This window comes from Orycteropus afer, unplaced genomic scaffold, assembly GCF_000298275.1.
Source record: "Orycteropus afer afer isolate SDZICR_OR568_19922 unplaced genomic scaffold, OryAfe1.0 scaffold00378, whole genome shotgun sequence".
Lineage (NCBI taxonomy): Eukaryota > Metazoa > Chordata > Mammalia > Tubulidentata > Orycteropodidae > Orycteropus > Orycteropus afer.
Window position 1 is genome coordinate 2,942,345 of NW_006921965.1, and position 13,097 is coordinate 2,955,441.

A 13,097-nucleotide genomic window follows, 5' to 3' on the forward strand; every position below is an offset into this window, starting at 1 on the left:
ATGAAGGAAAAAGTGTTTTACAGCTCAAGAGACATAGTTATAAAGTAAGGGGAAGAGATAGAAATGTGTTCAGCACACACAGGTTATCCCCAGGGCATTACTGCTATAAATTTCCAAAAGAGAAAGTGGTGCTTAAACAAAGTAATTCTGAATATTTCTCTGAGACTGAAACCTTGTAATTTGGATGAACTCTGAACTAAGACTCTGCATTTCATGTTCTCATTAGGTTTTATTACAGCCAACAAAACTTCCAGTGGGGAATTACTTACCTTCTCCAGGTAAGCAGACTCTCATAAAGTCAGCACGATCTGAAATAATGAAAAGGTTTTAACTAAGCTTTAGGCAATAGAAGAGACTGAAACGTGCTTGTGAACATAGACTAGCTAAAACAAATGGAAGAAATGATGATGGAAAAGGACTAAAGAGCAGATTTCAAAAAGTGGTTCCAGAAGACAAAGTATTATAATGTGCAAAGACTTGGAGTTAGAACTCCAAAAGGAAAGAACATACTTGGTATTTCTCAAATCAAAAGAACTAAAGAAAAAACTCAAGCTTGTAGTTGCAATATTGGAAGATTTTATGGGCAAAATAATGAATGATGAAGGAAGCATCAAAAGAAAATGAAATGAATACACACAGTCACTGAACCAAAAAGAATTGGTTGGTGATCAACCATCTCAAAAGCTAGCATAAGATCAAGAGCCAATGGTATTGAAGGAAGAAGTCCAAGGTGTGCTGAAGGCATGGAGGAAAAACAAGTCTCCAGGAATTGGTGAAATAGCACTTGAGATGTTTCAACAAACAGATACAACACTGGAAGTACTCACTTGTCTATGCCAAGAAATTTGGAAGACAGCTACATGGATGACCAACTGGTTGTTATATTTGTACCCATTCCAAAGAAAGGTGATTCAACAAAGTGTGGAAATTATCCAACAGTATCATTAATATCACACACAAAAAAAGTTTTGCTGAAGACAATTCAAAAATTGTTGCAGCAGTACATAGGAAACGGCCAGAAATTCAAGCCAGATTCAAAAGAGAACATGGAATAAGGGATATCATTGTTGATATCAAATGGATCTTGGCTGAAAGCAAAGAATACCAGAAAGATGTTTACCTGTGTTTTATTGACTAGTAAAAGCATTAGACTATATGGATCATAACAAGTTATGGGTAACATTGCAAAGAATGGGAATTCCAGAACACTTCATTGTACTCATGTGGACCCTGTGCATAGACCAAGAGGTTGTCATTCAAACAGAACAAAGGAATTAACTGCATGGTTTAAAATCAGGAAAAGTGTGTAACAAGGTTGTATCTTTCCACCATATTTGTTCAATCTAAATGCTGAACAAATAATCTGAGAAGCTGGACTACATAAAGAAGAATATGGCATCAGAATTGGAGGAAGACTCATTAACAAATTGTAATATGAAGGTGACACAACTTTCCTTGCTGAAAGCAAAGCAAACTTGAAGCATTAACTGATGAAGCTCAAAGTCTACAGCCTTCAGTATGGATTACATCTCAATACAAAGAAAACAAAAGTCCTCACAATCAAACCAATAAGCAACATCATGATAAATGGGAAAAAAATGTTGAAGTCATCGAAAATTTAATTTTACTTGGATCCACAATCAACAGCCATGGCAGCAGCAGTTAAGAAATCAAATGACATATTGTATTGGACAAATCTGCTGCAAAAGATGTCTTTAAACCATTAAAAAGCAAAGATGTCACTTTGAAGATCAGGTGTACCTGACCCAAGCTATGGTATTGCCTCATGTGCATGGGAAAGCTGGACAATGAATAAAGAACTCCAGAGAAGAATTAATGCATTTGAATTATGGTGTCGAATAAGAATATTGAATATACCAAGACTGCCAGAAGAACAAACAAATTTGTCTTGGGAGAAGTACAGCCAGAACACTCCTTAGAAGAATGGATGGCCAGACATCATCTTAAGTACTTTGGACATGTTATCAGGAAGGACCAGTCCCTGAAGAGGTATATCATACTTGGCAAGGCAAAAGGTCAGCAAAAAAGAGGAAGACCCTCAACAAGATGAATTGATGCAGTGGTTGCAACAATGGGCTCAAATATTGCAAAGATTGTAAGACTGGAACAGGACTGGGCAGCATTTCAGTCTTTTGTACATAGGGTCGCGATAAGTCCTATGAGTTGACAGAAAAGACTCAAGAGCCCCTGATAACAACAATATGAAAAAAAATCTTCATCAACTTTTTGCGTTTAAACAAAAACTACCTGTTTTTCTATTGGTGCCCCTGGCCTATGTACACAGACCACATCTCATTTCTTTGGGTGAAAGTTTACAGAGCAAATTCATTTTCCATACAGCAGTTCATACACATTTTGTTTCATGACATTGACTGCAATTCCCCACAATGTAACAACTCTCTTCCCATTTCCTCCCTAGTTACCTCTTCCCTGTGTCCTTCCCTCCCATACACTTTCTCCCCGTGAGCTATCTCCTTGTGCAAACACTGCTCTTCTGTTCTCCCACAATTGATCACTCCAAGGAGTATATCTATCTGAAGTAAATGTTCATCCCATATGCCTGTCTATTGTTTAGCTGGAAGCCATAGGAGTGAGTTCAGTTCCAGACCTGAAGGATAACTAGGGGCCATAGTCTCAGGGGTCTCACCAGGCTCTATCAGATCAGCAAACCTGTTTTTTTTTTTTTTTTTTTTATGGTTTTGAGTTTAGTTCCACATTGTTCTCCCACTCTGTCCAGGATCTCCTGCATCAATCCCCCTCCAAGTGGTTGAGAGTGGTAGCCGGGCACCATCTAGTTCTTCTGGTGTCAAGGTCATATAGGCTGGGGACCGCATGGTCTGTTAGTCTCTCGGCCTAATTGTTTCTATGTGTCTTTGGTTTTCTTCATTTGTCTTTGCTCTGGATGAGGAGAGATCCATTGTTGCGTCTAGATAGCCACTTGCAAACTATTAAGACCCCAGTCTCTACTCACCAAAGCAGGATGTAGAACAACATTTTTGTGTAGTATGTTATGCCAATTGAGCTTGATGTCCCCTGTGACTATGGTCCCAATCTCACAGATCCAAGTACTCACTCTCTCAGGGTAGCTGGCTGTGGCCAAGAAGCCACCACAATCTTGCCCATGTCAGCACTACTATACACCCAGACTTTCTTACAGTACATACAGACACACATGCAGAAACATTGTCTGCCACCCTTATACATGGTCATGGGCACATGCCCCCTGCCTAGACATACGTGATCATTCAGCCTGTGCACCCATCTATCCACCCATAGATCAATGTTTGCCATCACTAACAACATAGTACTGTACATGCAAAAAGGTTCATCTTTGTTGTCTGTACCTCCCGTGTACCTCTCTCTGTCTTCCTCTTCCTCAGTGCCATTGTGTTGATCATTCACTTTTGGTACATTGCCCTTCCCTTCACTCAAATCAATACTTGTCTCTACCTATCTAGCAGAGTCCCCTCTCCTCCCCTCTCACCCCTGGTAACCAACAAAGAAAGTTTCCTTCCATCTATAAACCTTTCCTTGACTTTTTACAACCCATGACTACATTTTAAAGTATTTATTTACTACATCAGCTTTCATCTGAGCCATGGGTTTAGGACTAACTTGTCCACATTCCTTTTGGGAGTGACTTGTGTTTCGAAGGAACTTTAAGAGAAATCTGATTATTTTAAATGGAGTTTCAAGCTGAGTGGCATTTCCTTATTTTATTTTTTCCATAGGCAAAGAAAAGGGCACTGGAAAGGTGCTAGTCACATTTCGACTGGTATCAGGATTAGAAGGGCTTTGTGCCCCCTTTGTTTTTCTCTACTCCCTTTTGTTGCTGTTAGGTGCTGGGGAACCCGTTCCGACATATAGTGACCCTAAGTACAGTGGAATGAAACACCATCCAAATCTGTGCCATCCTCCCAATTTTGCTGTGTTGGCACCTATTGTTGCAGCCACTGTGTCAATCCTTATCTTTGAGAGTCTCTCTTTTTTTGCTGACCCTTTGTTTTGTTCCATATCCTGATATATTATGTCATCCATTTATAAAGGTTATTTAATGTTTGTTATGTATCAAGTATAAGGTGGGTTCTTACCGTCAAGGAACTTACAATTTCGTTGAGGAACTAAAACTTACCCTGATTTTAAAAGGCAAATTATACGAAGCAGAGTATAATTAAGTATTAAACCATGTGATACAGAAACTAAATGACATAGCAGATCAGAGGAAGGGAAAGATGGCTGAAGACTGAGGCTGTCAAAAGTGTGTTTCAATACACTCTTAAAATGATACCAAATTAGAAAGTTGTTGTAACTTGTGCTTTTTCAAAGCATTCACGTGGTTCACCATTGCTTTCCAACCAGTAGCTGTTTGGAAGGACATACACTGAGCAGTTGAAGCTGGCAAGAGATATTTCTTTATATTCTCCCTGGATTTGCTAATGAGGGGGGAAAAAAAGATATATTTCCTTATCGGATAACAGACATAAGAATTGGCGAGTTTTTGCATGGGTAATATGAGATTTAATGAACAAGAATACAGAATTTGCCTATGATTTTTGGTCTGAGTTTGTGTTTCTATTGAATTCTTCTGTGAGGTAAGTCCTATGTTTTAGAGGTGAATCAGGCTCAAGAAATAATTTTTAACTCTCAAAATCTATTTTCCTTTTAAGGAAGAAGGACTAGAGATTCAAGCTGCATGTTTTGTCAAAGCAGTAAGAATTTCTAACTCACAAAATTGGGGGGGAGCACATGACAATTTAGTATCATTTAAAATTGAGGCATCTGAAATCTAAATAGCAGCTCATCTGTTGAAACCACAAAGCTTCATATATACATTGCACTTTGGTCTTAAAATGCTCTTATAGTTTAGCCAAGGTTTTGTTCTCTTTGTGTTCCTTACCTTTGCAATGCAGGCAGTTTGAACTAAATTAGATTTGTTGTAATGGAGTTTAAATTACTAAAATCGAGGCATGTCTCATCTTGTGTTTTGACTAACTTTAGGCAAAGTTGAGAGAATTGTAGTAAGCATTTTTCCCCCTTCTATACTTAATTGCGTTCCTGTTTTTCCCACGAAATGTCAGTTTTTTTCCCAGATCTAAAAAGAGGGACTCTTTCATAACAGCTGTACAACCAGGCAAAAGAGCACACACGCTTGTGTTTCTTTAAGGGGAGGAAACCTGCAATAAACTGAGATAATTACACTTAGCCTTAGAAACGTCTGCTCTGAAACTTCCTAATCAAGACTTCCAGCTTCTCTGAGTGCGCCTGTGCTTTTTTCTTCAATTCTTCCTGGACCGGCTTTTGCATTTCTAATGAAAGTGAACTGACAAAGCGTGAAAGTGGTCTAAGGAGCAAAACAAAGCTAGCAAGCTTGCTTCGAGTGTGCCAAGATTAATCAATATTCCAGAAACCTCGGGGCTCCCCCTCCTTTCCCGTGGTGTTTTCATTTTCACCACTCCCCCTTGGCCCAGCCCGGACTCCTCCCCTTTTCTTAAGTTGCCTTGATAGTAACTTGCCACTTAGGAGCACATGCGTATGGTCAGAGCTGGGCTGCTCGCTCACTGCGTTGGTCACTCAGTCGCGCTTGCTGGGGAGTTCACCTTGTCATCTGCTGGAGTTTCTTCCACACGTTACAAAATTCCGACAAGGTAAGCGTAGTGTCCTCTGTTCCTCCTGGGTTTAATTTCTCCTTCCATTTTTTTTTTTTTTTTTGCCAATGCATTATTTTGTTTCCCAAGCAGAGGGGTAGGCAGAGTAAAAGCTAGCCATTTTGGTTGATAAAATCCCTGTTAGTGATTTAATGTAGTCAGTGTGTGGTGTCGAGTTATGCCAGGTCCTTTCTTAATTTAGAGTTGAGTCATTCGGGGTGGACTGGGGGCAGACTGTGGTTAGAGGTCTCGAAAAGAATCAAGGCTGAGCTGATCTGTTGAAAAGTGACTAGTAAAGGAAATTAGAGATCCCTTCAATTCTCGATAAGCTTTTAATCTAGTGTGAAGTCTTAAACAAGTTGGAGGTCTGATTGTTACTGACCCCAACCTCTAATTGTACTTCATAAGTGAAAACTGTTGAGACGAGTCCTTTTTTCCACCCTTGGATTTGCCAAACGCTTCGGACGAGTCCCTAGGTTTCCAGTTACCTCCCCCGACGGACGCACAGGCTAGCTGCTGGCGTTGCCAGATACACACGTCCACAGGCGCGCCTGATTTTCACTCGAATGGATCATGAGAAATACTGTGGATTAGAAATCTTGTAAAGCAGCTGGAGGAATCCCTGGCTTCCTCAGATGGCTGATTACCACCAAGGAAAAAGATTTACTTGGATGTAATTGAATAACCTAAGAGCACTTGAAAGAAACTGGAAACCTTGCGCTGTAATGTTGGGCATGAAAGTCGTGTTCACCTCCTCATAGGTTGTAGAAATGGAAAAGGTTGACTTAGAAAGTAGTGGCGGAGTCCTGGGAAGACTCTGGTATATTTGCCACCAAGAGAAATGCTGCTTTGTAGCATAAAAAATGGACAGGAATTATAACTTTTGATAATTTACAGATGTGCAATTTGCAGATAATTTACAAAGCACCCAAAGCACTTTGTAAATTATCTGTAAATTCGATATATCCTATTTCAGCATTACTTATTTCATGGAAAAAATTAAAAAGTCGCCCTGAATATAATCAAATGTATTTTCTGTGTCTGAAGGGCATGTGTGTGTGTGTGTGTGTGTGTGTATCAATTTACTAATTGTTATTATCATGTTTTTTTTTTCCCTTAATGATAAAATAGAAAGGCCTCAACTGCCAGATATCAATATCATAATACATTTTACTGACATGGTTATGCCTTCACCATGTCTATAATGTAAGTCATCATGCAATTACTGTGCCCTGTACATTTAGCTCAAGCGGACATTCATTGACTGTACGAGGCACTTAGCTGGGTTCTGGGGAGTACGCGGAGGGGGTGCTCAGTCACATCCAGCTCTGTGGAAGCCTTTTACAGTTTTATTAAAGAGGGTGGACAAGTTTAAAAAATAAAAGACAAATTTCTGTTCCTATATTCTGAATGTATGCACATTTCTCGACAGCAGTGAGATGCACATTTCTCATACATGTTGCTGTTGTTTGCCATGGAGTCGGCCCCGACTCATAGCCACCCCTCCTTGGGTTTCCGAGGCAGTATCACTATGGAAGTAGGATTGCCCAACCTTCCTTCCGAGGAGTGGCTGGTGGGTTTGAACCGCCAGCCTTCTGGTGAGCAGTCAAGTGCCTTAGGCACTATGCTACCAGAGCTCCTTTTCTCATACATTGTTGTTGTTGTTGTTGTTATGTGCCAGCGAGTCAGCCCCGACTCATAGCGACCCCTCCTTGGGTTTCCGAGGCAGTATCATTACGGAAGTAGGATTGCCCAACCTTCCTTCCGAGGAGTGGCTGGTGGGTTTGAACCGCCAGCCGTCTGGTTAGCAGGCAAGTGTCTTAGCCACTATGCTACCAGAGCTCCCACTAAAATATGTACCTTGTAGCCTTGAAACTTGTCATTGTCACCTTCCACGCTATGTTTCCTACTGAGATCTTGCAGTTAACAGACAACTTGATGTGGTAGGGAGCAGCTCGACTCTCTCACCCCTGTAGACTGTAATGCTTGTCTCTTTCTCTTCCATTCTAGTTGTGTTCCCTAACACCGGAAAGGAGCTTTGACTTTCTGAGGGTGATTGTGAGACACAGAAGTGTGAAGAAGAAACCCTGCCACAGAAGTAAAATATGACTAAAAGCAATGAAGAAGAGCCCAAGATGGGGGGCAGGATGGAGAGGTTGCAGCGAGGAGTCCGTAAACGCACGCTCTTGGCCAAGAAGAAAGTGCAGAATATCACAAAGGACGATGTTAAAAGTTACCTGTTTCGGAATGCTTTTGTGCTCCTCACTGTCACTGCTGTCATTGTGGGTAAGTCATCGGTTGAAAAAAATAACAAAACTGTATCTTGTTTCTCTGGGGCATCTGGCTGCCTGGGAACATTACCAGATGGACGGATTGTGGGAATTCAGAATGATAGCCCTAGCATTCTTGTGCGTTTGAAGATTTTTTTTTTTTCTCTAAATAATGTCAGTTTGTTGGCATGTTTGGATCAGTGTATAGTAAACATGTGGGAATCTATACACGTTATGCAAATCAATTGATTGTGTGGGGAAGGAAATGAATCAAATGTTTTTTCTATCTCTTCTACGGACAAAAGAAGGAATGATAATTTAATCATTAGGCATGGGCAGTTAAATAACAACAAGAAGCAAGCTTGCTAGATTTAGCCAAAATGTAATGATTATGCAATGTCACTTTCACTTAAACTAATTTATACGATTAGTATACTCAAAATGATATACCCAAACCAAACCCACTGCCATTGAATCTATTTCTGACTCATAGTGACCCTACAGGACAGAGTACAACTGCCGAATAGGGTTTCCAAGGCTGTAAATCTTTACGGAAGCAGACTATATCATCTTCCTCCCAGGGAGCAGCTGGTGGGTTCAAACTGCAGAACTTTTGGTTAGCAACCGAATGCATTAACCACTATACTGCCACCTAATATTAATTAAATTCTGAGACTGACTTGAAACAGAGAATCAAACTTAAGCAGAGAGGCTGAATCTTGTATGTGTTGGCATTCTCTCACCCAGTAACTGGAAACATGAATTGGAAAAAAACATTAATACAGTTCTCCTTCATTCACTGCATCATGTAGAGCCTGCCATTAACAACTGTACCTTTTTGAAGCATCACTGACAGCGATCTGTACTAATAAAACATTATTATTTTGTTTGGCTTAGTAGTATCTGAAATTATAGTTTATTATCTGAGGGTGGTATTGATCTTACTTTAAAAGATTGCTGGAAAAAAAAAAAAAAGCTTACTTGGAATGTTTGACCAAACCAATATAGAAATCCTTAGGTTACTGAACACATAAGCCAATGCCATTTATCAAAAATGCTCTAACTTAAATTTCTACCAATTTGCCCTGTGGCTCAACTGATTTGCATTCATGTAGTTTTAATCTCAACCTTTGAATTTGCCAAGATGTCCATCAACTATGAAGAGGTAATGACAGTAAAAATTAAAGTTTATAATTATATATAATATAAAAATTTCCATGTACCTTGGAAATTGAATTGTTTATGTTGCAAACAAATAGAAATATGTCAGGAGAGTATAGATCATCACAAGACTTCAGATATATCCCATTTCAATACTTTTGGCTCCTTTTAGTCACTGTTAGTGGTTAATGATTATTCATTAATTTTACAGATGTTCAAAGAGAAAATGCTTTGATTGACCCAGAGAACTTACTGCTCTCTGAAATAAGTTCCCAAGTCTGAATATATTCCTAGGAGTATTTCAGTACAATGCCATTGTCCTTGAAGTCAATACAAAATGTGGTATACTTACCTCATATTTTGCTTTAAATCAGTCATTGTCAACCAAGCAATAGCTTAATAATAACTATTATATATATACATATATATATATATATATATATATATATATATATATATATATATATCACTGCCATAGAGTCATTTCTGACTCATAGCAAACCTCATTGGGTTTCCAAGGCTATACACCTTTTAGGAAGCAGAACACCCCATCTTTCTTCCACAAAGCAGTTGATGGGTTTAAACCACTGACCTTTTGGTTAGCAGCCAAATGCCTTAACCATTATACCATCAGAGCAGTTATGTAACCTTACTATTCCAGCTACTCTAGATGTTTCGCATATACAATAAAACCTGCCAAAGCCAGAACTTATGTAAGGTGGAAACCTGTTAGAGAAGGAAAACTGAAATATTTTCCATGAAGAAAAAGTGGTAAAAAGTGGTAATACTATAACTAGTCAGAGTTGGAAAACTTGCAACACCCGGAGAAACGAAGCCGTCTTGTCAAGTTCCGGCTCTCACAGGTTTCACTGTATTACCTCACTTTATCTTCAGACATACCTATGAAATGAGTGGGTAGGTACAATTACTATGGTCCTCATTTTACAGGTAAGGAAACAGCATGAAGAGATCAAGCAACTCGACAAAAATCACATAGTTATGAAGTGCTAGAGCTGGGAGTCAAACCCAGGCTGTCTACCACCATAAACTACTCTCTTAACCAGTGCCTCTGTGCTCTGCTACTAGTTGGCATTTTGTGAGAGATGCCAGGCAGATAAATGCTTCATGGAGGCCAATTAAGAAGCAGTGCTAGATATATGGTAGTCACGTAGCATTATCATTTTACTATCTGATTTACCCAATAAAACTCAGAAGAAAATGTACAGTTCTTCTACAAATGATTAATCCACATCCCTCTCATTCATTTAACACGTGCAATTTTTATTTATTTTGCAATCCCAGATATGTATTTATAGAATTCAGTAATACTGTAATATGTTGGGAAAAGGATGCAGCAAAGCCAATTCAAAATGGTACCACCAGAGGAGTCCACTTTCTTGAACAGCAGTGTTTCAGCTGAAGAATTGAGGAATGGAAAGTAATAAAACCTAAACATGGAAAGCAGATTGATGGAGAAGGAAGTTCTTAAGTAATTAGTACAAAGAAATAACATCTCTAATTGAAGGAAAAGACTGTCTGAATTTGAGTCCACTTTCTCCAGGAGTTCTGGGATTTTTTCCTAACCCAATGAGGCTTTTCCTCAGATTTGTAAGAAGTGCAATAAGGCTGAACTGGGGTAGATAAGTTGGCTGGATGCCCTTATGGTTGGCTTTGCTGATGGAAACGGAGGAGGGAGAAGCAACAAGAAGGCACTAACAAAGAAACAGCTAAAAAGAGCTCATTGACAGTCAAGGAGACCACTGAGTCTACACCAAAGACTTGAAATAGCAAACAGACATCTCAGTAGCAAACAAATTTAGGAGAAAAGGAAGAAGCTGGTCAACTATCTTTGGTGCATCTTCCATGGAGGGCCTAGTGAAACAATGCTTCCATTTAACTTGTCTTAGTAGGTTGTTGTTGTTGTTGTTATGTGCCGTCGAGTCGGCCCCGACTCATAGCGACCCCTCCTTGGGTTTCCGAGGCAGTATCACTACAGAAGTAGGATTGCCCAACCTTCCTTCCGAGGAGTGGCTGGTGGGTTTGAACCACCAGCCTTCTGGTTAGCAGTCAAGTGCTTTAGCCACTATGCTACCAGAGCTCCTTAGTAGGTAGCATGTCTATTTCAGACCCCCAAAATACTAGGAATATCATGCCTGGATGTCAGCTCTTCAAATTACTTGCTATAGCATTGGGGGAGAGAAGTGGTAAAGATGCTATTAAAGAGAAAAGACTATAGCTACTTTAGTGAAAGATGAGATAACGTGAGCTATAACATAGTGATACTGCCTCGGAAACCCAAGGAGGGGTCACTATGAGTCGGGGCCGACTCTACGGCAAATAACAACAACAACAACAACAACATAACTATTAGAGTTCAAATTCTTGGCTTTTGATTCTTAGTTTTTTTAAAAAAAAAAAAAAAAAAGAGAAAAACCTACGCATTGGGTGAATTTTTTGTTCAATCTTTTTTTTTTTTTTGTCTTTTGAAAAGAAAATGAATGTGCATTTACCATGTGGATGTGGAATAAAGCAGAGAATTGTAAATATTTCAGTATCAATTCCTCCACAAGCACAAACACAGAACCGCTTGTGCAATTTGATGTCCTTTTAAAGAAAGACATTTATAAGGTCATTTTAAATGAGCCATGCTGTGATAAAAGTTAGCCACCTGAGAAAAGGCAGTGTCAGACACTAAGTCCCTTTAAGTAGTTGTATCATTAAACAAAGTGTCTTCCAGGGCAGTTGCAGACATCTGTCTGACAAAAACGACACTGAGGAGAAAAGTGATTACTGTCTTCCTTCCCCCAGGAAGCACTTTCTCTTTTCATACTGTAGACAGCTGTGTAAGGGTGACCCCAGACATCTCACCGAAAGGAAGGAAAAGACCTTTGTGTGTTTGAGTCACTGAATACTGGCTCTTTTCATGTTCAGAGAAATCACACAATAAAAATGATATCTAAGGCCACAGAATTAGGAATAAACGGATCATAAGGTTAATTTCAAGGACTGTTATTGTTGTTGTTGTTGTTATGTGCCTTCAAGTTGGACCTGACTCATAGTGACCCCCCTTGGGTTTCCAAGGCGGTTTCACTATGGAAGTAGATTACCCAACCTTCGTTCTGAGGAGTGGCTGGTGGGTTTGAACTGCCAGCCTTCTGGTTAGCAGGCAACTAACTGCCTTAGGCACTATGCTACCAGAGCTCCTAAAGGAATCTGTAAATAGAATTGCATGGAATCAGATGTGGTTTTATCTGAAGGAGTTCATAATACACTAGCATCTTTCTCTGCTATGTTCTTGCCACGCACATTTAAAAAAAAAAAAAAAGTTTCCATTTGTGCTGTCATTTTTATGAATTTGAAATTGGTGATTTCTCAGGGGAGAAAACATACTAACCAAAAATTTTCCCCAGCCCCGTCGCAATCTTTGGCAGTAAATTTAAATCACACTTAAATTCTATGCAATTCTAGAATATGTCTGCAAGACTACAAGGAACTGGTCACCATGACTTGTTCTTGGGATCAGAGCTAGATGTCTGAGGAATCAGACATCTGAGGAATATTGTTATTCTCTGAACGATTTTTTACGTAGTTTGAAAGTTTTCTTTTTACTACATTAGTATATTATCTACTATTATAATCTGTTATCCACTAAATAAACAAATTATTTATTTTTTCAATAAAAAGACCCAATGCTATTTACTGTTTTAGCAAATATTGAATGTTGGGTAACTGGCCGTGTGCTATGCCGTGGGAATTTCTTGCCTTGGGTTTAGTAAGAGGGAGAGATGAAAAATAAGATGACAAAAGGATATACAAAATTCAGAAGGAGTGAAAAAGAAGTCCGCAATTAACTCTAAACTTTTTCAAAATAATATCACACTGTGTACACTGTTCTATGTAACATGGCATCTTTCTGTATTTGGTAACTTAGAGGATCCAAGTTCCTATTAACAGTTGCGTTGGGAGCCCTATGTGTGCCATTCGGGGAAGAAAAGAAAAA

General features: G+C 39.3%; 1 protein-coding gene across 1 annotated transcript in view; it reads left to right on the plus strand.

Moving 5' to 3' along the window:
• Positions 1-7,771: 7,771 nt before the first annotated feature.
• SLC1A3 (solute carrier family 1 member 3) overlaps positions 7,772-13,097 on the plus strand; it is a 111,917-nt gene continuing 106,591 nt past the window's right edge. The window contains exon 1 of the mRNA XM_007953232.2: positions 7,772-7,952. Within this exon, the coding sequence (XP_007951423.1) occupies positions 7,772-7,952 (181 nt within the window). The remainder of the gene's footprint in view (positions 7,953-13,097) is intronic.